At 38.8% G+C, this 26696-nt stretch overlaps 2 protein-coding genes across 5 annotated transcripts in view; one reads left to right on the top strand and one right to left on the bottom strand.

Moving 5' to 3' along the window:
- MICU3 (mitochondrial calcium uptake family member 3) overlaps positions 1-16136 on the bottom strand; it is a gene marked incomplete at its 5' end in the record, with an annotated part of 46837 nt that extends 30701 nt beyond the window's left edge. For all 4 annotated transcript variants that reach the window (XM_083861920.1, XM_083861922.1, XM_083861921.1 and 1 more), the window contains 4 exons: positions 572-650; positions 1450-1481; positions 5111-5264; positions 15843-16136. In XM_083861920.1, coding sequence (XP_083718046.1) covers positions 572-650; positions 1450-1481; positions 5111-5264; positions 15843-16136 — 559 coding nt within the window. The remainder of the gene's footprint in view (positions 1-571; positions 651-1449; positions 1482-5110; positions 5265-15842) is intronic.
- Positions 16137-21919: 5783 nt separating this feature from the next.
- Positions 21920-25484, top strand: FGF20 (fibroblast growth factor 20; the record flags this gene model as incomplete). The annotated part of the gene is made up of 3 exons (XM_083861960.1): positions 21920-22226; positions 24412-24515; positions 25239-25484. The coding sequence occupies 3 exons, from the start codon at positions 21920-21922 to the stop codon at positions 25482-25484; spliced, it is 657 nt and encodes a 218-aa protein (XP_083718086.1).
- Positions 25485-26696: the final 1212 nt, after the last annotated feature.

The raw sequence follows: 26696 nt of genomic DNA, 5'->3' as shown, positions 1-26696 counted from the left end.
CCCTATGTTTTTTTGTTGTGAAGTGATAGAGCTTATTAAGAAAGAAAAAAATACAACAGAGGAGACCAGGAGTGACTCTTGGCCTTTTGCTTACCAATAGTGTGTTTTAAAAGCTATCAAAGCTCTAATCTGCAGAGTTTAAAGGAATATAGAATATTTCTGATTTTGTCTCTTTGTGCTGTGTACAAAATGCTTATTCAGTGATATAAGATACCACTACTGTCTTTAGAAATAATCACATTATTTAACCTATTGAAAATAAGTAAAGAGATACTGTTTCTTTACTGGAATATTCTGTCTATAGTCCAGAGATCATTCAATGGTAACAAACTGAACCTGAAATATTCAAACATTAGCTTCACAGACTGAGTCCTCAATCACCTAAAGAGGGAGTTGGAAGATTAAAACACTGTAGAGATTATGTGGAACTTTTCCATGCTGTAAAATGTAGAAAGCAAGAGCAAGCACTTTTTTTTATTTTTTTACGATGTGACTCAGATTAAAGTACATAATCACAAAAAAGTTAATAGAATGATAATTTAGTTCAGGATAATAAATTCTCCTCAATCACCTTTCTCATTAAGATTACGGAAAAGTTTGGATGATCCTTTCCAAACTGGTGGTGTCTCCATAAGGATCTGATTCAGTTCCTAAAAAATAAGGTTTAAAAAAATTTAAAAGCATATATCTCAATATTTAACAAAGTAGTTAATAGATTATGATTAAATTCTAGGATGTCAATATAAAAGACAAGGAACTGCATGCAAAACTACCAGTTAATTTAACTTCAGTTACCACAATGAATTTGGAAGTACTCAAGCACTCCAAAAATTTTTGCACACACAATTATTACAAGAATTACTCATCTGCATGAATACTAAGTGTTTGCTGAGCTGGAGAGAGACATGCAATGTATTTGTGGCTGAAATAACTCACCACTGCTCATATTGACTGAAGCCAAGGATAAGGCCCCTTGGATTTCAGTAAGGTTTTCATACAAAATCCGAGCAACTGTTCTTTTAAAACACTCGACCTGAACTAAAGCAAACTTCACCCATGAATATGAATGTACTTTACTTAAAATACAGGGAATCAGACAGAGTCCTTCTGCAGTTACACAAATGAAAAAAAAAAATAAATAAGGAGCACTTAAAACACCACAAAAGGGAGAGAGTGGCATAAATATTTCAGGCAGTTTTGGATATACATGTTACACCTAGACACAAGAAACGCAGTCAGGTATAGACTGAAGGAGAAACTGACAGATGCTTGAGAAAGTCAGTAAATCCAACAAAACAGGCACAGTGGCTAAGGTGCCTGAGATTCTAGATTCAGCTAAGTCTGAAGTGACAAAAATGCAGAAATTAGCTGTGCCTCTACATTTACAGCACGAACAAAATCAACTACCAAAATGTATGGTTATAAGAGCACAGAGGAATTATTGCTCACCTGCTTTGAAAGGGATCGCCACTTTTTAGCATCTGCAACAAAAGAAGAAGTTATGAATGCACAGAATTAATTTAGTTAATATGGTGTCATAAAAGTTGGCCTACATCTATACTGTGTTTTCTAGACAAAGAATTATTTGCCTTACTCCATGTATGTCTTTATGTTATTAAAAAACCCTTTAAGTTAATACATACCTAAGTCTTAACTTTAAAGAACCAATTCAGATGTAGTTTTTAATCCAACTCTGCTTCAATGAGGGAAAATATTTTCAACCTCCAAAATATATTCTTAAAACATTTAACAGGAAATACATTTATGCTAATCCCTGGTATCAATATTTGGAAATGATTATTTAGTAGCAGTAGTATTAAAATGCACATTGTAAGGAGACCTAGATTATGACCCTTGCTTCATGGACTACTCATATTTTTTAAAGCAAATACAGAAATAAAGCTCTTGAAACTACACCAAGTGCTAAGACACCCTTCATCCCTTCCAATTAACTCAGATCCCTTTCCCAGCCTGTCAGGCTCAATTCTTTGGTAGTTATAATTGAACAAGAGTTGCCCATAACCACTCAAGAATTCAAAACTAACCTGAGATTCTCAAGACACCTCCTTCTCAAGACAAGTATTTCTACAGATTTGATATTATACGGTATTGTGAATATCAGAATTCATGAAGGCCCAGAAAGTAGCATTTTATGTGGTGAAATCCATAACTTTTTGGTAAAGGCTTTTTTTTATAGAGCAAAACAAGCTGTGTTATTAGAAATCCTTTTCTCATCGTGAGTTTCATGTTCCACCGAGTAATTAAAACAATACACAAACTACCCACTATGGTCTTTCATCAATTCATGGTTAGAAACTGACTGAAATTTTAATTTTACATCTTGGTAAAGCTTTACTCCGAGACTGTTGACAAATCCTACTCTAACTATGGTGGAGTTATACCATACAACACATAACATGAGCTAACAAATTTTCATAAGCTTTTCAGTTTAATTTTTTAAATAAAGCCCCCTAAATCTCATTTGCCATGTAAATTGATGTAGGTTTATGTCTACCATAAAAAACTTGGAGTATAAATATATCTAATTTTCCAATCAAATAATTTCCCAGGCTCATATGTTATATAAATATTTTCTCTCTGGGCAAGTCAGTGAAGATTTATGTGTATATACACACTTCTTACTGCTCAGTATTAAGTTAAATTTACTATAGTTATGACTAAGGGTAAAAAAAAAAATCTATTTCATCTTCTCCTTATTTGCTTTCTTAATATATAGACACATATTCAGATTATAAAAATGTATCAAGAATGACTCTTAAAATAATGTATGTTCCCAAATGAAAACCTGCACCATAATGGCAGAAGCAAGTTATTACAGCATTTATGCTCTATTTTTTGTAATAAATGTCTGGAGTAAAAAGTTATATTTTATAAAAGAAAATGTACTCTTGCCATATTAGTTATTGTTTAATCAAAAAAGGAAGTGAACACCCTCTTGACTTTTGTAGGGTTTACATGATTTCCAAAGTAAATCAGTCACAATAGACACATTCACTCCATCACAAATGTCATTCAGGCCTAGTATTATTAGCTTTTCTATAAAGGAGACATAAAGAGCTTCTATTATTATACTTCAAAGGGCATTTTTGCTTTTTGACAAAAGTTAAGACCTTTCTAGTCTTCATTCATAAATCCCCAGGTATACGTTCTTTTTTTATTATGGAAAATATGGATGGTCTAGTATGTCAGCCTGAATGGACCCAATTATATACAATTTGCAAGTTATTTATAAAATTACTCCAAAAATAAAACCAAAAATTTTTAGAATGTATTATTAGAAAAATTCCTTCCTTAAATGTACAACTTTCAACAGAGCAAGACAGAAAATTGATTTGCCCAAGAAGACAAAGTGATACTTTGGCAATGCTGCAGTACAAAGGTAAAAATGACCATAGTCAGAGATGAGAAGCTGGATGTGGCAATCTGTGGGTCATCTATTTCAGCTATTACTTCCTATTTCTCAGCCTCCTGTCCCCTTGTCCCAGACAGTATGGCCTGCACTAGAACAAAGTGATCCTCTTTTACTCAGTTATAATCCTTTAAAATAGTTATGTCAGCCATGTAATCTCTGATACCATGAAACCTAAAAGACACCCAGGTTAGTTTTGCTTTTGGTCTCAGAGGTGAACTGGATGATCAGAAAGGATTTTAACAGAAACAAGCTTTGCTACACTGAATTCTGAAGGGTGCTTGATTGTCCAACTTCAGATCTCTTCTCCTTTTCCACGAGATAAACAGAATGTCCTTGTGAGCTAAATGATTTTTGGTTTGGTTTTTAAAATCTGAGTATTTGCTTTGTGAGAGGAGGAAGCAGAAACTTCATTAGCATGGAAATATTTTTAACAGCAAACCATACATATAGTGTATCAATCAAACTGTCATAGAACAGAGTTAAACCAAAATGTTTTAATGATGTCCAGTATATATAGTACAAATGCTTCATGACCATATACAATGAAACCCAACTCCACACTAACAAAAAAGGGAAGAATTGAAGGTCTGAGCAGAGGAAATAGATAAAAAGTGCTGATGTGTATTTGTATTAACTTGTGTGATAAGCAATCTGCTTCCTCTCTTTTAACTGCAAAGCAAAAAAAAAGAATTTGCTTTCTGGTAAGAGTTTCAAAGTTTTTCAAGTTTTCACCATCTAAGATTTATCTTCTATCTTCACTGTTGCAATGAGATGATATCTTTATTCAAAAGTTACAGGTTTTGATCACTGATGTGCCATGGCTGCATTCTTTGCTCTTGTTTCATTTCTGTTAAGAGAACAAAGGGGAAAAATCCAACATCTGCACAGAATTTTAAGCTTCCTCTGACTGTTTTAGCAGTGCTTTTGACTGTTCTCTATGTAGCTTTGTGGTGTAGACTGAAGAAAGGAAAACTTAAGGTAAGTGATTATACATGTCACACCTAAGCAAAGATATTCCCATTCCCCAGAAACTGTGTGCTGCTACCATTGCACTGCAAGCCTGAGGGACAGGAAATCAAACTGGAGCAGAAAGAGATCACCTTACTATTTAGTCACTCTTTGATAATTAAAGCAAAGATTTTAGAATAAATGACCTAAAGTTGATAGTTAATTTTTCATTAATTAACACATAGTACTAACACTGGCAATGTTTAAGTGTAGAAAGTTGATCCCCTGGGGGACTAAAACTCTTATTCAAAGCACGTTATTTAGAAAGCCATGACACAGTTATATGTTATAGCTTAGGTGTTTTAGAGAATGCGTATGTTGCCTGCTTACAGAGAACCTATACAGAAGGGGAAGCAAGAGTTTTACAGCAATACAGGCCTGCTCAGAAAGAAACTGTGTCAATGCAAATAGAACAAATTAATTTGCCATCTTTCATGACTGTTGAGCTGTTTGCAACTTTTAAGACAAGAATGTTTAATTAGCATAAAGATATTTACAATCTAGTAACAAACAGGATACTGTGTGTGTGCATTTGGACACAATTAACATTCTGAAGATGAAGTACCTTTTTACTACAGAAACAGAAATAGGAATCAAAAACAAATGGGAAAATAACATGCACCCTCAACATTCTCCCTAGCAGTTTTAGCATTTTGAACTCCTGCTTACGTTTGGGTTCATCACTTGTAACAGCCTGGATGAAGTCATATGGAGTCATGTACAGCTGTCCTTCAAATTCTAGACTGGCAAACCTACGAAACCGCTGCTCCCGTGGAGTTGCATAAAGGTGTAAATCTTCGAAGTCTGATCTGTTTTCTGTAACCTTCAAAGACAGAAGGACACAGTTTCAATCTATGAAAAGGTTCTGACTTACAATTGCCACATTCACCATAAAGGAACTGTAACTATAAAAGTGGTAATTCATAAATCAAACACATCCAAGTCTTTTTCTACGGTAAGAGCTGAAACTGCAATTGGGATTTCACTGCTATCATTTTCAGTCTTCTACAACTTTAGCATCAATTTTTGTGTATTGAAATTGGTGGTACTACCCAACCTCAGGAAAAATTTTAAAATTACAAAAAAAAGAGAAAAAATTTTTAAAAAAAAATTAAAAAGAGAATTTCAGCTCCTGAATCACAGAAGAAGGGGCAACTTTAACTCAAGTAAGTCATTGTAACTTCAGCAGGCAGACTTCAAACAATTCTGCCAAAACTATTTCAGTTTTCTGATAATTCCAGAAGATAACAGAGTAATATTTTTTCTATATTTTTTCTTAATACAGAGTGCAGCAGTAATAGGCCTCCCTAATATACACCAGCGTAAAGCTACCATATCTGGGGGAACTGAAGAAAAGCATAATTCTGATTCCAGAGTTACAGGAGTATAAAATAGCATTAAAGTCACATGAGAGTTTATGTCACGAGTTTCTGATATATTTCCAATCCAGCTGATTTAAATATAATTTAAATATAAATTTGGTAGTACAAAACCATCAATGCTCTAAATTCTCACATATTTCTGTTGCACAGCCATATCTTAAACTGAAAATATGTTACTGCTATCTGAAAACTCTTTTTAGACCATAATGAGGCAAGGAAGCTTCTTTGTGGAATCATTATCTTGAAGAAAATATAAGTATCAACATTCCTCCAGAGATGAAAAAGCCAAACCCAAACTGTTTCCTAGAAGGAAGAACAATCATATATGTAACTTCTCCCATTATGTTCAAATAGGAATGCAGCATCTTATCAATGAAATCTCCCAAGCTGCTCATTATTCCTGTTATTTAATACAGCATTCCTAAAATTCTCCATCTAACTAAGGAACACACAATTTAACCAATATTATGTTTTCTTTTAACAGCTAAGAAAACAGACAAATGCACTTTATTTTTCAGAGGCATCTAAACCCAAACATAACTTGGAAGATGTCTGCAGTGGCTAAGAGATAACTGTCCCCAAATACAAACAGAAATTGCTTTTCCAAAGCCCTTCCAAGAACAGATTACAGAGTTCAGCAATTAGAAGCAAAGACACTTTTATACTGAGTAGTCAAAGATCTGGGCTCACTTTCCTTTGGCTTTTCAAACAACAACCTTAAAAAATAAAACACTGGTGAGACTTCTGCAGTCAAGCAAAATTTTATGGCCTTAGTTGTAAATTGGAGATTAAATTAGATTTGTAGAAGAGAAACATCAGAGGTGAATGTGTTTAGAAAAGGACAAACACTTTCTACATGGAAAAAAAAAGTTTTACAGGTGAGTCTTACTACTTAATACCTTATCTAGGACATTTTAGCCAGCCTTCCATAAGGACAAAAGACAATTGATTGTGTATTTCTCTTTCTGGACTGTGTCTAGTACTTTCGAAATCATTGCTCCATGTGTGCCTGTGTGAAAATGTTTTGTTTCAACAGACAAATCTGTCACAGAAAGTAAAATGAAGAGAAAGGTGGATACAATAATTTAATTTTCAGTAGACTGCTCTACAAATATTCTGCATTTCTGCCTGAGATGTGGCTCTAAACCAGGGCTTCATGTTCTTTATAATTTTCAAATGATTACCAAATTGAATATAGGGAGAAAAAATAGTCTAACAGCCAAACCTACAAAGTGAAGATAGGAGTGGAATTCTTTTCTAACATACTCACATGCAAGAACAAATATTTCTGTCCTATCTCACTGTTTGAATATTTTGGTCTCACTGATCCTTCAGCAGTCCAGTGGCATTCACACTATGCCTTCATGTGGGAAGTACACAGCTCAGTTATTTTGATAGAACTTGTAGTGACACAACTGATTATCCTTGTATTTGAAGTTTAATAATCTGTATTTTCTTTTGATACGTATGTTATTTTATCACTATTACAAACGTGCTTGTGAATACAGTCAAGTTACAAATGTAAGTAATACAGCAATATTTCTGCAAAGTCAATTTTCAGAGAAGAAACAGCTTCAAGGCCCTATTACACACACTCTATGTATCATCAATTGTAATCAGTCATAATAAATCATACAGAATCACGGAAATCTCTAGATAAATATATCTCTCAAATATCATTTTAGTTTTGATCACTGTCCATATTTAGAGAGCATGGTGAGATTCTTTGCTCTCAAGAAATTCTCCCTGTCTCAGGTACAACTGCTTAATATTTTGCTTGAGATGTTCAGAAAAACATTTTCTAAGTTCTCAGACACATATTTCAACATCATCTTAAGGACTCTATGCTACTACAAGTACAAAATAACATGCTGCAAACATGGAATTTTAAAGACATGCTTAAAATTTATTCATGTCAGTAAAGCCTTAATTCCTGCCTCGTTTTTCAATCTGGTTTCCCTCTGACTATATAGCAATGCTAATATTTCATGCTCTGGCTCAAAGTCATTGTAACCTGATATGAACAGAGCCTGCCCCCATAAAGAGGAGCACCTAAAGGCCCAACACCTGTACAACCTTGCTCCGGTGCTTTATGTCCACTTTCCCAAGTGTCAAACTGGATAAGGGAACTGCTCTGACAGAACTTTTCTTTTGGTGGTGATATTTTTAAGCCAGATAGATGCCTGGATCTATCCCATGAAAACAGTTACTTGCTTCAAAATCTAGGCCACAGGAGTTTACAGATTATGAAAAAAGAAAATACCACCTGTTCCAGCAGCAAGCTCCACCTACTTCAAGTGAGGGAAAACCATGGGCATAAGCATTATTTTATTCCAAGGAGTAAAAACACTTCATTTTGAACTTGATGGTTTTATCTGAAAGAATCAAAACAATTTATTTCTGCTCTTGATCCAACATGAATTTAAATAAACATAACCAATGCTTAATATGCATTGGATCACTGGTCCATAAACTAAATGTCCAAATAAAAGCAAAGTTTGGCTGCAGAAGAATCCAGGTACACAATTACCAAACTGATAAAAAAAACTTCCTTTGGAAATCATAATATTTTTTATCCAAATTTCTTTTCAGAGCATTACTGCTCTTATTATGCCTAATAATTTATGTATCATACAGAACATTTTCTCTTGTATAAAAGCCATAATTACTGGGAAGTAACAAATATTCTAATTAAAACCCAGGACATTCTAAAGTATTACCTCAATTTGCACTCCTTCAGGCATTCATTTAAGAAATTAATCTCAATACATAACAACAAAACATCACTTTCCCCAACATTTGCAAATGATAATATAGCGAGGCAAGTGTGAAAATCTTAGTGACACCACCAATTGCTCTTGATTGATTTATTTCATATTTATGCCCATCTTGGGCAATCTTACTGTAGCCATGGACACAAGGGGCACATTTCCAGTGAGGAAAGACTGAGAGAATTCCTCAGCCTGAAGGATTCCAAGAATTCCTTAGAGCATCCTACCAGGACCTACAGGGTGTCTACAAGAGAGCTGGAGAGGGACTTTTTACATGGGCACATAGAGGTGGGACAAGGGGGAATGGCTTTAAACTGCAAGAGGGTAAAGTAAGCCTAGATGCTAGGAAGAAATTCTTTACTGTGAAGAAAAGATTGGTGGTCAACTCTGGCACAGATTTCCCAGAGAAGCAGTGGATTCCCTGGAAATGTTCCAGGCCACGTTGGGTGGGGCTCTGAGCAACCTGGTCTAGTGGAAGGTGTCCCTGTCCATGGCAGGGGGGTTGGGAACTAGATAATTTTTAAGGCCCTCTCCAGACCATTCTATGATTCTGTGAACAGAACACAGAAAGTAGATGTTGAAAACCTCAGGGAAGGTACTGTTGGTAAAGGAGTGAACAGGATTCACTAGGTTTCCAATTTCTACTTCAAGCTTCAAGAGCTTATCCAGACTAAATCTGTCATTAGCAAGTATTTTCAAAAACTTGCATGAAAGCACATCTCTCTAACAAACAATGAAGGTTGATTTTTTTATGCTATGTTTACCAATCCTCTTGGCGATCATGCCTACTTATTACTATGATCTTGTATCATGTTACATTAAAAAAGACATGACCATTTCCATCACATAGGAAGTCACAAATCTAATAGCAGTTAAGTATTACAGTTAACTATTGAAGTTAACTATAAGTTAATCTTAGGCATAGCTGCTTATCTCTGGTTTACCTGCACATGTACACTGACTTGCTTTTTTATTAGAAATATAGAGGAAAAAAAGTCCACAGCTGAGACCAAGAATCTAGCTGGTAGACAAACTTTCCATCCTTTCAACTTCACAACTTGAAATAAAAAGAGGCAAGGCTGAAGCTTATAAGAACTCACAAACAATTATCTTTTTTCTATTCTCAAAAAATTTTAAGTGTTAACAGTTGCAATCAAACAACTTATGGTTATCATCCTTCTGCCCTTCCTTCCTCAAACTCTGGTGCCTTGTTGCTCCACATTTCACCCCCATCCTCCTGTGCCTTACTCTTGCAGGAGGACTGCAGAGAGAACACAGCACCTGTTTTGAGTGTCTAAAACAGCTGAAAAGAAAAAATTATCTTGGCCTATTTCCCTGCTGTTCCCTAACACAGAATTGTGCATATACACTCCTAATTCTCCTATGAGGGATATTTCAAAGCCCTCTCTAAAATGGATTAAATAGATTCAACACTTTTCTACAAATCACACTTGGGCAAAGGAAAGAGAGGGAAACATTTTTTATCGAAAAAAGGTGAGTAAAAATTAAATTGAAGACCAAATAGTAATTTGGCAGGGTACCTCTCTGAAGGGAGAGTATCATTCTTCAATTGTGTGTGCTGTTGCTGTCAATCTACGCTACCAACATATTACAAATAGCCTAAAATATCTGGGAAAGCCCTCAAAAGTTTCAAATTTATTATGAAAATGAAAATTTTATGATAATGCTTTCTCGCTACCATGTTTCAAAGCCCTACTTGTTGTAATAATACCACGACATGTCACAAAGCAATAGTGCTTTAAATGAAGGTTTTTGTTACAGACAATTGACATTTTTAAGTCAATCAACTTTGAATGCATTCCTTACAGAACCTCTTCAGAGTGACACTGCTCAGTATTGTTTCCCTCTATTCACAGCAAAAACTTGAGTGAACGTTTTATCAAGCAAATTCAGTGTTTAAAAGCCATTCCCATTTTGAGTTCATCTTTCATGTACTGTGTCTATCAACAGAAACAAGTCAAAATGCCCGAAAAATCTGGTGCTGTCACCAAAGGTCTCCATATACTGCCTGAAGTTCCTTGACGCACAGGCTAGTCTCTACTTCTGGTTCCATTTTACTGGCTGTCTTACCTCAGAAACATTTCCTTTCAGAATCTGGTATAACATGAATTAACTTAACTTGTATGGCCTTCCAGTGAAACCCATGCAATAACTTTACATTGTCATAACACAATGCAAGGCCCAATACAGGGCACAAGCCCACAATGACATTGATATAGCTAAAATTTTACAGTAGTTATGACACTGAACTACCTGAAAATATCAAAAAATGGCAACAATATGACCCACATTCTCTGGGAGTAAAGTGCAGAAGATAAAGCAGTACCTCATTACTCTTTTTATTAAAAAAACACAAAAGAAATGTTCTTTGTCAAGTGTGAGTCTTGCATAACATTATGTCAGTAATAAGTAAGTCTTATTCTGTGAAAAAACATCTAGTTTTCTCTTAGAGATAAGCCTAAATGTCAGATACAGTATTTTTGAAAATTAAAAATGTGAGCTACAAGCTCTGCAGAAGTAATCTACAAGAATCCATTGTCGAAACCCAGAATAATACTCCAATTCCTAGATTCTGAGAATATCCACAAAAAATGCAAAATGTTCTACAGAACAAATAGTTAAAAATATACATTCTGTGTGTGCATGTGAGGCAAAAATACTCCAGCAGTATCCCATAAAATCTCACAACTTTATTCCATGCCAAATCAGTGTTCCCTTGCTTTTTCCAACTGACATAAAGGAGAGTCTAATTTAGCTAAAGAAGCCAACGTTTACTACTAAAGGTACATTTTGCTTGCAGTCAAAAATGTTTGCTACAGTAGCTTAATCTTTAATTTATATCAAGTGAGTAACTTTCTTTGAATTTTTGTTTGCAAAGTAATCTGTCTTCAATCAATGAGAATCTGTGCAAATTATTTAAATATAAAGGTTTTCAAAGCAACACTGTTCCCAACTTCCTTCGTTCATATTTGACTTCAGGCTTATTTAATATGCTCCCATGTAGATAAAAGTAGCACAATTCTGTTTTCATGCTGGGTGGCCAAAAGGTTAACTGTCAGGTTCCCAGTGTGGGAAAATCCCAAAGTAGACTAAATTGTTTTGATGCTTACTGAAGTTGTCTTTCCAGCAGACTACTTAGATGAATTAGCCAACAATTCTGTTAGCTGATCCCACTTCACTGAGATAAGGACACTATTATATTAAAGTATTTACAAGCATAGGAAGCTGGAATGTGTTTAAAATGCTGTAAAAAGGGCCACATTCAGATAGAACTCTGTTACAGGAAATCCTTGGGGTAACAATGTAACTAATATGTCAGTCCCTGCATTAGTTTCACAGGGGACCCACTTCACCTATAGCAGTTCTTCAAGAAGCCTTAGTCAGTATATCCAGCTCCAGCTCATGTGCTTCACTGCATGCAACACCAACACACTAGTAGCTGCATCTGTCCATCCCAAACATGCACCATCTTTTTTAACATTGTGAGGAACACAGAATTAATGACAAAAGGTAAACCTTCCTTGTCCTTCAGCATGGCTCTCATTACAGGTGGCAAGCAGTATCCTTCTCAGTAAGGAGCTCCAGACGTGATCAGCCAAAGAGCAAACTATCTTCATGCATTTGGCAATCACCCTATGGCATGAAATGCACAATACTTCCAAAATAGCATTTGCTGCAAGTGGCTTTAAGAAAAGTGATGCTTATGCATCTTTTGGAATAGCATCCTCTTTGAGCAGGCAGGAGAGCCTTGTCCCTAGGGGAGCTTCCCTTACTTTTTCTTACTTTCCCTTACTTGTTCTTCATTTCACAGAGATGGAAATAAATGATGTAATGCACTTAAGAAATGTTCTGCTATGAAAACACTTGACCCATCGAGTATTTTCACAAAGTGGGAGTTTGACAGTACTGCTGAGATACTCGGGAAAAGCCTTTGGAAACACCTGAGGTATATAGCTTCCTGCTCCTGGAAATTAATGTGGCTTCAAAAAATGTGATGAAGTACACAGTCTATGTCTGTCTCTCCCTGCCCCTCTTTAAATTCCTAAATCATCTCTCAAGGAAGTGATTTGCAGAGAATATCCCCCAAAAATAGAGGCCTGGAGTTCACTACCTTTACATAATGACAACATGATTACATAAAAGTTCTCTTAGGAGTACAAAGATGCATCACTGGTATTTCCAAGACCATTTTAGTAAGTTTTATTAATGACACATTACTTCTGGAAGTAAAAAGACAAATATTAAGTCCTCTGAGGAACTCTGCCACTCTGTCAAAATAACAGTTCTTTCAAACAGATTCTTGCTCTGCATAACCATCTCCTAAACCTTAAAAGAGCTGTCTGCTAACAGAGCTCTCCCAGTCCTCACCAAAACCTTCAGACACAAAACCAGCAGCTCTGAGTGCAGAATTTTACTTTGGTCCTGAAATGTTTTGTAGCAGAACCCCTGGAATTAAAACTGACAGTTTATTATAGTGTCCAAGATTTCACTCCGAGTAATCATATACAGAGCCCTTGGGTCCAGAGTTATTCTCAGAAAGCATCTGAGAAAAGGTAATCCTGTAGGTAGCCCAGCTTCACCCTGCTTCTGTAACAAATCTTACTTTCCACCAGAACACCTCAAGTATTATGCTTGGTTAGGCAAGTATGCTTTTGCACTGATCTCATGATCTTTGTCTGATCAAAGAGTCTGCCACACCACAGACCCCATGGTCGTGACACATTCCAAAGCCTACCTGACTTTTGGCAAACAGCATTTTCTTACTCATCTGTATATAAACACCTGCTGCCCATCAGGTTTAATACTGTAACAATTTCATAGAACACAGAGACAGATATGAAGACCATTTTGACACATTGTTTCTCTACAAGTCTCAAATACATTTTTTTTCCAGTTAGTCTCAAATGATGTGCCTCATTTCTGAACTGATCAAAAAGGCATCCCATCAACATCTGTGTAATCATCACTATTAGTTCTGGAGTCTAAAACCCCTTTTAAAATTTCCTGGCTCCTAAATCCTAGAAGACAGTAGTAGGACAAAGCAACCAACTGTCAAGAAATGGGGAACTAGGGAAATGGAAAGTGAGGTAAAAATAAACCTAGAAAACCCCAGAAAACAGTGACAGACTTGATGCATCAGGAATGAAGAAAACCAAAAGCAGCTGGATAGAGGATTCCAGGATACTTGAGCCTCATCACTATTTGCTGGCCAGTACCTGATAAAAACTGTAAAAACATCCCAGCAAAACATGCATCATATTCCATCAAACTCATCTATACAGAAGCTGCAGGTTATCATTTTCCAATGATTACTCTAAACACACTCTGCAGTAGATCCAAGAGCTCTAACCTCAATCCTAGTAAGACTGACATCTTTATGACTTTTCACAACAGAATTTTCTACTTTCAGAGTTAATCAGACTTTTTAAACTGTTACACACTATTAAAGCTGAAAGCTCAGCACTCGAAATCAAGAACTCAAAAAGTTACTGCCACCCAGGCAACACTAATTCAGCCTTCTAACAAAGGATGTCACAATACAATACCATTGCAAAATACCATGAATACTATTCGACACCATTTGAACACAGTATTTGCATCCTTTCTTCTACCTCTGGAGATGTTTTAGAAATCTGCAGTGAAAAAGATGGTGCTCATCATAGGTCTGGAGGGTAATTATAAAAGGATCACAGATAGAGCTCATGGTCAAACTACTCATGGTACTTCTCTGTCCAGATTTGCTTTTAGACTGTGGTCTTTCCCCACAAGCCATTCTGCAGAACAAGTGTCAATAATAAAAAAAGCACAGGAACTCACTACCTCAGACCAAAAATTCCACAGCTATTTCATCACCATTATTAGGGAGCTTCAACTGAAAGAATGTTTTTCAGGAATCCTGAGCACATAGACATGCAATTGAAAATCAATTAGATCAAAATTTTATTTTTATTGAAAAAAAAAACAACCCTGCAACATAAAACTAATATTCTTAGATGTCAGTCCAGATGTAGTCTACACAATCTGAGTGGACATATTTCAAGTTAATCGTTCAAATTTTCTGCAATAGAAGTAGAAAACCAAATTAATTTGAGCTCTTTTCCATACAGAAGCAAGGTGCTTCAAGACAGTGTTTGTCTTCAAAAATAGGTATGCGTAGGTATTACATTTTATACTTTTTTTCCAGTTTTACATTAATTAAAATATAAACTTAGTTCTTAATTTTCAACCCCAATGCTTTTACAGTGATGTGTGCAAAAATTCATAATCATACATCCAAGTAAATTCATTGACTTTTCAAAGGTACAGCAGCAATACTTCCATTTAAAGAAAACTGACCATTAAGACTGGCTAAGTAAAACAATGCAAATTTCTGTCATATCAAAATACTTTGAAAAACTAAACAGTTTGTCTTTGGTCCTCTATGCCACAGCAACATGCTGCAGACACAAGACTAAGAATAATCAAAACCACCAGATTAAACTTTCCTTCATAAAGGATGCCGCCAACAGAATCTGCCTTTCTGCTGATGATGCAGGGCAAAAGGGTGAACAACACTCATATTTAGGCACAAGTAAAAATGCAGGTCCTGCTCTCAAAGTATAAAACAAACTCGGCATATAGAAGGCAAGCCATTTGCACCACTGACTTCCAATCTCAGCAGATGCCACTCTGACAAACTGCCTAATCACAGCTCTTGACATCTTTAAATGAAAAAAACCCCAACTCTATGATTACCATATGTTACATGGGCTGCGGTGCAGGAATTCATCCTTATCACAGGAAACTTCATTTTCCAGGTTAACGTCCCCTGTTTCTTGTTATCCCTGGTTACTCAACCGGTGTTTTCGGTGAATTAGCCCAACTGACCCGTTATTTGTCACAACGCTGTCCCTGCTTACCAACTTCAGCGTCAACCTTTCGCTCTACAGGAAATTTTATATTAGAAAGGTAACTGTCCTAAGTACATATCAAAACTCAGGGTTTGCGTTGCCAGGTGCTGTTCCAGTTGCAAACCAGCGTTTGCTATTAAAGAAAGATTGGACCAGGAGAGCACCAGAGGGGAAAGCGGATTCACGGTGCGAGGGGCAGCGCCTGCGGTGACAGCCCGTCTGTCCCGCCGGTGACGGCTCCTGCCGGGCCCGGCCCAGCTCCCGGGCTGGCCCCCGCAGGGTCACCTCTGCGCCCTCCCGGGTGCCGGCCCGGCGAGCGGCTCCCGCACACACCTACCGTCACCGTCTCCTTGGCAGCGGCCGCCACGGGGATGGGGAGCAGCGCCCGGGCCCCGCCCGGCCCGGCGGCCGCGGGCTCTGGGCAGGGCTCCCGCCGCCGCTCGGACAGCCGGTACCCCGCCAGCCCGGCCACAGCCGCCCCCGCCGCCGCCCAGCCCAGCTCCCGCCGCCACCGCCGCGGCCCCGCCGGCCCGGCCCCAGCCCCGCTGCCCCACAGCCGGCGGGCGGGCGGAGCGCCGGGCGCGGGCCCCAGGCGGCGGCGCCAGCGCAGCAGGGAGCGCAGGGCGGCCATGGCCCCGCTCCGCCCCAGCGCCCGGCGCGCCGAGCCCCCGAGCCGGCGGAACCCTCGCGAGAAGCGGGAAGGGGCGGGGAACACAGCGGGCCCCGCAGGCCCCGCCCGCCCCGCCGGGCCGCCCTCAGGCGCTGCGCTCGCCTCCCGCCTGGGGACAGCGGCCGAGCTGGCGGGGACGCGAGGCGGCCACACCAAAAACCGGCACGGACCTGGATCCGCGCGGTGTGAGCCAAAGCCCCCGGGCAGGGAGGGAGGCGCGGGGGCAGGGCCGTGGGCGGGCAGGGCCGTGCGGGCGCCTCGCTGCGGGTGCCGCGGGTGCTCAGCACCGCCCCGGGCCGCGCCGCCTTCCTTAATCCCGGCCCTGCGCCCGGGGGAGCCTGCCGCACCGTGCCGCCTGTAAACAACATTGTAAACAATGTAAACAGCCTCTCCTCTGGTAAATACTGGCGACAGGTAGCTTCCTTAGCAGAACCAAGAGCTAGGTAAAGACCACTTGTGACGGATGAGCATAGTGTTTTGTCCCTACCTGATGCTGGTGGGCAATAAATCTTGTCAGGCATTTCATGTTAGGGCATTCTTCCATGGTACAGCCTGAATCACCGCCTACATTAATTTGAAACCTTATAAACTGCACATAAACATTTCAAGATACAGCACACCTTATGGCTTTTTTTTTTTTCCCCAATGGTACGGTGTCAGTCTTTTTCTGCTTTACATAAGTACACTCAGGTTTCAGCCACTTACCCTCCCCCCCAATCTCTAATGACTTTTTATATTACTATGAACAAGATTTAGGAAAATACACAAATGATAACTTGATACCTTTGAAGACACTCTCGTGGATTTTCAGTTACATTCAGTGGTTATGATATGTGTCAAGGAGTAAGAGTGGCCACGTTTGTCAAGCGACAGTTGGATGATGCAACTGCAAACATGGCCAAGGTTGAGTTACTGCAGAGCTATGGCTGGATTTGCAGGTATTTGGGCTGAATGATAGATTTACTGCATTTCTTTCAAAATTTTAGAATACTGTAAGCCAATTCATTCATTAAGTAATTCCCTTGACTTCATTATTCCCACTAAAAACTATTATGGTTTTTTGGGTTTGTTTTGTTTTGTTTGTCTGTTGGTTTTGTTTATTTTATTAAATAATGTACTGCTTTATTTTATAAATACTTTGTATGTATGACCCCCAGGCAAAATCCTTGTCTGCAAGTCTGAGTTACATCTCTGTCCTAAATTACTAAAGGCCAATATACAGACCAGTATTTAGGAGTCAAGGCAGTAACAGTTTCTGATGCTTAGCATGACTGAAACACGAGTACTTTTCTTGCAAGTACATGACTAAGCATCCAGTCTGGAAAATTTTCTAGAATGTGGCTCTTGGGATCTTATCAGTTCTTGCTGCCTCATTAGGAGACATCATTCACAACACAATAACTTTTTCAAATAGTCTACCTTTTAGGTTTGACTGGAAGAGAAACCACTTTTGGTCAGTATGGTGTCCCAAAGTAAACCTGTTAAGAGCTCATCAGTCACCTGAGCTATAGTCATGAACCATGGGCTATCTTCGCAGTGTTTCCCTGAAATTGGTTAGCCACATTTTACTGACTTTTCAATAACACCTTTAGGCTAAAATATGTTTCACTTCAAAAATCCAATTCACATCTGCAACTACTTACATCCGAGTAATTTTACGCAGAACTTCCCTGGTGAGGTGTTTGCTTAGGAACAAGAGCAAAATTTATTTGTGCAGCAAGTCTAAAAACATAAGCTGTCTGAACACCTTGTATGCATAGATTCAGAAAGCATGCCATTTAAATAAATTAAGGTTGTTTTAATCAAATGATTCACTTACAGGACTAATAAAAAAGCTGCCAAATGAGGCATTTGAATATTGATGTATGGAAACAATCTGTTCTCACTGCATGTAGCCATGTAAATGTGTGCTCATTGCAATAGCTTCTCTTTTCCATTCTGCATATATAGGGGTTTATTCATGTGTGTCCACAAAAACATGGACAGTAAAATCATGAATCTTAAAAAGCCCCGTGAATTTCTGTCTTCAATTAAGGAAATAAAACAAAGCATGAAGATGTAAGAAATGTAGAACTTCCTTCCCATAGGAAGAAAAAAAATCATTGCTTTTTCCTCATCTGAGTTTTCTTAAATAGTTAAATATAAATATACATGTATGTATGTATACATGCATCCATAGCTGCTACTGTTATCTGTTCAGAAGAGGAAGCTTTCAATGTTTTTAAAGTCTGCATGTATTGCATTTTAAGGGTTTTACGTCATCAGATTGTGGCCTAACTTGTGCATGGAACCTTGGAAAGATTCTGTTCTTTTCTTCCTAGTGGATTCTGCACAAGGATATACATTTTTCACACAGACTTGCAGTGCTTAGAAAGGCACTCATTATAACCTGTGCATGTTCTGCTCACCTTCCTGAAAGCAGACAATCATATTTTTGTGTCCAAATCTAGGGAGAATCTGAAACCAGCCATGATACATAGGTATGTCCAGCTGGACATATTCCTTTGTGTGCTACTCTGTGGTTTTTGTTCCACCAAATGTTTGCTTTCTCATGTATTCGTGAACCCTCCCTTTCCAATATTTTATTATATCATTGGAAATTTATGGCTGGCACAAAACTGTTGTGAGGGAGTTCTAAAATTAACAAAGGTGCAATAAATTGCAGGACCTAAAGTTTTATAGCTAGAAGGAGTTTTATAGATATGTTGATTAATCTGTCTCTTCATATATTATACAGACTATCTATGAAAGATTTCAGTCTATTACATTCTTCACTCCCTTGGCAGCCACTAGGTTTTGCTTATGACTATATGCTATTCTTGGGAAATATATAGTAATTATATTGTCTATAGAAGTCCTAACTACTTGCTATGGAAATAAAAACTTGACCACATATATATTTGTTCAATGACACTGAAAGTGCTGTCTTTAGGAAGTATATGTAGAGTCGATTAGATTGTACTGTATACTTTAAGTTGAATTATGTACTCTTGTAGAAAAACTCTTCAAAATTATTTAACTTCCCATGGTATAGTTTCAGAAGGTGCAAAAAAAAAAAAATCTTTAGCGTTATCTTTTCCTGTCACATGACTAGTGCAAACACACACACAAAAAAATCTTATCTTTTTTTTTCTTTTCTGGTACTTTATAAAACAGCATAACCGGTTTAGTTCCCAGACATTAAAGACTCCACTCAGAAAAGATGGGTGTTATGTATTCCGCTCTACTTTAAGCATTTCCATTATATAACAGGAAAGATTTAGCCATAAGGGTCTTTCAGTGTGGGATGGCTGAAGAGTTTTTTTCCTTCAAAATAACCCCAACCCTTCTCTACTGCAGACATTTATCTGAACCGTAGACCCCTCTGCCATTTGTAGGGCTGGGGGTACTGCTTGGACCCACAAACCGTACCTGTATGATAGCATCTTTAGGCTTAGAACAATATACCTCCTCCATGTACCATCCTGGTGCATGTCCTGCAACTTAACAGCTGTGATGAACAGTTTGATCTTGACCTGCCAATCATGTCAATAAAAATACTTGATGTTTGTTTCAAACGTTTTTGGTGTGTTTGAGTAATCAGTGAACAGGCTATTTGAGAAATAGGTGCCATATAGATTATTCAACTTTGATCTATTTCTTTGATTTAGCACTACAATTAAGTAGATTTGCTTCAAAGAGAAAGCTCATTGGTTGATGTTTTACACTGATGTGATAATGTTTACACAGATGTGCTTTGAAATCTCGATTATGGTGGATTTTTGGGTCCCACCACATGACAGACTCCTGTTATCTGAAAGGTAAAATAATATAACATCTATCTGTAACTGCCTTCAGAACAGGTCTGCCTGTGCTCTCCTCTGAGGTGATTTATCTGATCATTGTATTTAGCATTAATTTTTTCAGTTTTAAATCCCTCCACAGTAAATCACTTGCTTTAAAGCAGCCTTTTTATAATTCAGGTGCACACAGGGGCAGTACTTAGGACTGCAATGATGAAAAGGTGTCACATTACCTGCTTTAAAGCACCTGCCAATTAATTAGCCCTATACTCTCCATAGCAAATAAAGGTAAGCAGTCAAATCCATTTGATCTCTCAGATTTAGACTGTGACTGAAAAGACCATGAAGCAAGACGGGAGAACTAATCTCTCATGATTCTCTGCAACTTTTTTGTTTAAATGAAACCTTAAACCACCAAGTGATTCTCTTGAACTTTTGAAAGAACTAACTATGAAAGATCTTTACATTTTATACTCTAATACCATGTTTTAACATTGGCAAAGAACTGCATATCTTAGATGCTGAGATAGGTCATGTCATTTAAACCCTAAAATTCATTAGACTTTACAGAAAAAGCAGGAAAGATGGCAAAAGTCAAGCTCTTAGATTTAATGTAGCATTGTTTTACCATTGGTGAATATGTTTTCCGCCAAAACATATTTCCTGTGTGAACCATTCTACTCTGGGGATGAAAAAAGTGCATGTGCTCATCTGGAACAGGACAACAAAGTCCCAAACTGATTCAAAACATTGTAGAACTACAACAGGGATATTTCAGTAGATTATATTGCTTATTCATAATGCTCACAGACCTTGGCTACGGGCCCAATGAAAAACCCCAAAGAAGATGGATTAGATGAGCCACCTCTCAATCTTTCTTTCTTTCTTTCTTTCTTTCTTTCTTTCTTTCTTTCTTTCTTTCTTTCTTTCTTTCTTTCTTTCTTTCTTTCTTTCTTTCTTTCTTTCTTTCTTTCTTTCTTTCTTTCTTTCTTTCTTTCTTTCTTTCTTTCTTTCTTTCTTTCTTTCTTTCTTTCTTTCTTTCTTTCTTTCTTTCTTTCTTTCTTTCTTTCTTTCTTTCTTTCTTTCTTTCTTTCTTTCTTTCTTTCTTTCTTTCTTTCTTTCTTTCTTTCTTTCTTTCTTTCTTTCTTTCTTTCTTTCTTTCTTTCTTTCGAAAATATTTATCCCAAACGATGGGGCTGTCCATGTATGTTTTTAAGACCTGTCAATACCCAAATACTATAGATCAGTTTAGTGTCACATTAATGATAAATTAACCGTGAGGGAGAATTTGCAGAGGGGAAAACACCTCCCTGACTATGCCAATTTCTTTAGAAATTCCCCTCCTTGTAGTTGAAGCGATAAAAGGGAAGCGTAATGCATGTACATTTTATTAGCGTTTTAGAAACAGGGAGTAAAACTGTCAGATCTTCGGGTTTTTTCTTTCATGTGTGTCTGGGCAGGTCTAACCCTCAGGTAACGCCCTTTCTCCTTCTTCCCTCCTGCCTCTCCTTGCACCTGTCCACGTAATGCTCCGGCAGCTCCCGCCGCTCCGCTCCCTCCGCGCAGGGGCCGCGCCCGCGCCCCCGCCCCCGCCGCGCGTGTGCGCGCCCGGCAGCGCCGGCTGTGCGCGGGGGGCGCGCCCGGAGCCCCCTCCCCGCCGTCCCCGCACATCAGAGGAAGGTGCGAGCAGAGGGGGAGCCGGTTTACAATTTCAAACGCGGCCTCCCCGCAGCGGCTTCATTAGCATATGTCAGGGGACCGCCGTATATATATACACAGGCGCGAAGCTGATGAGTAGCACCCCGCCGCCTGGCTCACCCCGGCTTGGATCAGCACGGCTCGGCTCGGCTCGGCTCTGCCGGCTCCCCATGCTTGGGGCTCCGCCGCGCCCCTCCACATGCCCACCGGGAGAGGCGGGCAGCCGCTCTCCGCCGCGCCCTAGCCCGCTCGCCCCGCGCCCGCATGGCTCCGCTGGCCGAGCTGGGCGGCTTCCTGGGCGGCCTGGACGGCCTGGGGCAGCCGGTGGGTGCCCACTTCTTGCTGCCGCCCGCCGGGGAGCGCCCGGCGCTGCTCGGGGACCGCCGCGCCCCGGCGGAGCGGGGGGACCGCCTCGCCCCGGCGGCGGCAGCAGCAGCAGCGGCGGCGGCGGACCTGGCGCACTTGCAGGGCATCCTGCGGCGGCGGCAGCTCTACTGCCGCACCGGCTTCCACCTGCAGATCCTGCCCGACGGCAGCGTGCGCGGCACCCGCCAGGACCACAGCCTCTTCGGTAGGCGGCTGCGGCACGGCCCCGCGTGTGCGGGTCGGGGTGGGGGTGTCAGTGTGTGCCTGAGCGGGAGCAGCCCTGCTCTTGGGAGGGAGGTGTGATGCTGGTGATGCTGAGGCAGGTGGATGAGCTCTCAGAACAGAGAGGCTTCACCCTCGGGCGTTTGACCGTGGGGTCTGCACCCGGGTGGGGCAGTGAGGGAGGGCTGTGCATCCCAGGTGAGTCAGGCCATAGGCACTACTCAGACTGTGCTGGGGGTCTGTAAGCACCTGCATAGACTGGTAGGTTTAGTGGGAATGGCTGAGAGTCACACTGATCCTTTTTGTTCTCACTATTGGTATGGGAGTGAAGCATTGAGCTTCTTGGCTCTCTATAGAACAGTATAGACTTGGGCTGCTTTAGGCTACCTTCCTTCACGGGACATAACGCTGAAGCAGAGGAGCCAAAAACGCCTCTTTGATGAAGTGCTTAATGTGCTTCTCAGCTTTCTCTGTCAATAAACCCAAAGGAGGTGAAGACAACCCCAAAACATAAACATTTCCTGTGATATGAGAGTAAATTTTAAATAGTAGTCGTAGAAGCTGGACATGCAAACAAACCTGCTGTTGTCAACTACGTGTGAGCTTTGGTGTGTATTGATTTAGCAGCCGTAAAAAGGTGATTAAAGAGCTTCCTATCATCGTCCCCATAGTCCAAGCAATCTGTTGGAATGGCTCTTAATTGCTTTTATAACACATGGAATGTTTTAAGAACTAGAAGAGCAGTAGTCAAACAGTTCTCAGAAGGAAGTTTTCCTAAAGCATGTAAACATGAAATAAATCTTTGCTTTTAAAGGAAAATCAAGGTAGCCATAGATCTAACATTTACTGGGCTTTTAAGAATTGTACTACCTTTGTTCCACCACTACTCTTGGCAGGTTTGTCTGATGTGGTTTCTTTGTGGGTTGTATCACCTGCTTATTATGCTTTCGGAAAAGGGTGGCTTTGAAAATGATATCAGAAAGACAAAATGCCTCTGTATCTTTTATGGGACTCTGTGCTTCATGAACTGGAAAACTAGGATGATTTAGGTGTGATACAGTTTTTAATGTTTAGTGTTTGTAAAGGACTTATTTTCTTTGCTGCTTGTTAATACAACTAAGAAACCTGCCAAAGCTCAATTAAAATTAAAAACATTTTAAATGATTGTATAGTCCAGATAGTCCATCTTTCTGAGAGTGAAAATTGTCCTGAAATGATAAAAAGTAAACAGACAAAGTTGTAATCAGCTGAACTATTTAAAACTACTTACCTTAGACTCAGGGGGTTTTAAAACGTTTTGTGGTTTTGCTGCTGAACAGCAATATCTTAGTTCTGATTCTGGCACGTCTTTTTGAGGCTTTGTTTACATTGTTAACAACTTCCAAAAAGCCAGTTCACACATTCCCTTTCTTTCATGTTTTGGATGTGCTGTAATCTGTGCATATCAATTGGTTAACTATGTTGGCTTACCTTTGCCAAATTCAGGCTTCAAATAGTACCTCATGTCTCAAATACTTTATTAATATATATTACATTTTTGGGCAAATGTAATATAAATAATGTTATAATCCAAACAGTAGCAAAAAAAGCAGCATATTTTATGTACTTTAAAAGCCTGCACTAAAGACAGCAAGTTGTGTCAAGAGGTGTGGGCTCATATGCTAGATAAGATGTCTGGCAAATACTTTTCTTTTTCTGTGGGTAGATTCTGTTATATAAAATTCCCATCTGTACTTTGATTTCCATTCAAATGACCTAATAATGGATGTGTTTTTTTAAGATAACTCTGTAGAAGTAGTAAGGTATATTTTCAGGTAATTCAAGCCGATCTTCCAATATTTGAGTAGGCAGTTTAGCAAATAGTGTACAATCATTAAAGACTCCAACAGCATGGTAGCAATGGCTTTAGTCTCAGTGATGAATAAAATCCTTTCATATTCAACATTTTAAAAAAGTTTCTTAAATGGTGTAGGATTCATGTTCTTAGATGAGGCTTCTCAGACTGCTTTCCTGTGAACGTTGTGTACATTTTCACATAGTATTTGAAATCTCAGCGAAACTAGGCCACATTTACTATAACATGTGCATTTTCTACTTGTTTTCAACTGCGTTTTTTGATTCTATGTGTTTTATGTTTACAAGATTAATTAAAGTAATTTTTTTTTCAGGTATCCTTGAATTCATCAGTGTGGCAGTGGGACTGGTCAGTATTAGAGGTGTGGACAGTGGCCTTTACCTTGGAATGAATGAGAAGGGCGAACTCTATGGTTCTGTAAGTATCACTTTCATATCAGCTCATACATCTTTAGGTTTTGGTTTGCTTTCTACCACAATGCAACTCCCTCAAGAAGTTCATCTCAGCTTTCAAAACACTATCATCTTTCCCTGTTGAAATGTGTAATGTATTTTTGAAGTACACAGTGTAGCCTTGGATACTTCAACAAAATAGAATTGATTTTTACAAAGCTATGAGGCTAATACCAGTCCTAGTCTTCTTGCAAGTTTTAAAGCATCTTCAGATAAAATATTCTGTTTCTCCACTTCCTTTGGTTGTGGTCATTCCAGTTTAAAATGTGAGAAGTGATGCACACCACAAAGAAATATGTAAATTCCTTCCTGCTCTGTTAGGTTGCATCTGAGTCCCTCTACCAAATCTCATTTCTAGAACAGTAGATACCCCAAGACAGAATTCTACATAATCTAATTCCTGTAAGTCAGATGAATTTTAAATAAATCATAAATAAGTGATGTTTTCTTACAGCAAGTGTTAAGTATTTCATTTTTAAGATCCAAAATTGTAGGTGTACAGGTCCAAGTTTCCAAACTCGTTGTCACATCTACATACTCTTCTTGGGTTTGGTTTGTTGACATTTAAATGAACAGTAAGGCTACACAAAGCCTAAAGCATTTTAGCATGTTTTTATTTTTTTTTTTTCATGTCTTTAAATATATAGTGACGGCTTAACTTATTTTTCTTTTCTCTTTCTTTCTGTAGGAGAAACTAACTTCTGAGTGCATCTTCAGGGAACAATTTGAGGAAAACTGGTACAACACTTATTCATCCAATGTATACAAACATGGAGATTCAGGACGGAGGTACTTTGTAGCACTTAATAAAGATGGTACTCCCAGAGATGGGGCAAGGTCCAAAAGACACCAGAAATTCACACATTTCTTGCCCCGGCCTGTGGATCCTGAAAGAGTTCCAGAACTGTACAAAGATGTGTTAGGATACAGCTGAGGAAAGAGGCAGCTTTGGCAAAAAAAGCAAACTGGAGCTGTTGGCCACGCTTTCATGGCAATGCCAGCATGAGAAACCTGCCGAGGTCTAGGATGCTGGATGTGAAGAACCTACTTGGTGAAAGGCAAGCCTGTTTTCTAACCACTGGATTTAGGAGACAAAGCCTTGAAGCTGGATGTGGACCAGCTTCCTCAAGACTTGCTGAATGGTTTGGTAGCCAGTCACCAGGGGGAAGTGGGACTTCTTAAAACATAACGAACTCTTGACAATTCTGTCTGGATTACCTGTGGGCTGTAGATTAGCAAGGAACTATCTACAGCACATGGATGAGACAATGGCTGGAAGAAATGGAAAGAAATGGACTATAAAATAGTAATAAATCCTGAGAACCGTGTGTGTGAAGTTTTACGGGCTCTACTTTAGTGATGGACATTAGATGACAATACATAGTCAAAACTGGAACTTTTTTTCAGGATGGACCTATTTATACATCTCCAGATAGCATATATTTATTTTATATATTTATTTATTAAAGAGTTTATTTTTTACTGGGATATGAAGAGAATACAAGTTCCTAACCCCGATGAGAAATCATTTACAGTGCCAATATTTACTCTGAGTAGTGTCATGATACAGAAATGACAATACCTTGCAATGTATCCAAAACCTGAACATTCGTGTTTCATTGTTTATCAGTTACAGATAAGTTTATATTTTATGTGCATACCATTGCCTTGTAACTGTCCTTATTTGGAAAAGAATGTTTAATTTTTTTTTTACTTATGAGAGTGCCTTACAGATTGTATTAAATTCAAATGCACATTTAAAAAAGGGAATTAAAAGTTACTTCACTTTCTTTGGTTTACTGTTATTTTTAAACTGAGTCTCTTAGCACACTGTGTGCAACATTTCAAACCTGCAACAGTTGTGTATTGCAGTTATCTTGAAAGAAAAATTAATATTAACTCTTGAAATCTTGATTCAAATCACAACATGCTTGATGGTTTTTGGCCAAAGGATTCCTACTGTCTTTACTAACACACAAATAGCTGTTCTCTGTAAAATTTTCATGCAGTATTCTCATGTTTTAATTATATTCTCTTTCAATATGCTTAAGGGGAAACTAGTTCAGAGTGCAAAGTTTCAGATACTGCTGTATGAAAACTTCTGAGTGAGGGTTGTTTCTCCACTGAGTACAGAGAAGCCTAAGAA

The sequence above is a fragment of the Zosterops lateralis genome (assembly GCF_965231275.1).
Source record: "Zosterops lateralis genome assembly, chromosome: 5".
Taxonomy (NCBI): Eukaryota; Metazoa; Chordata; class Aves; order Passeriformes; family Zosteropidae; genus Zosterops; species Zosterops lateralis.
This window is presented reverse-complemented; position numbering and strand designations above follow the sequence as displayed.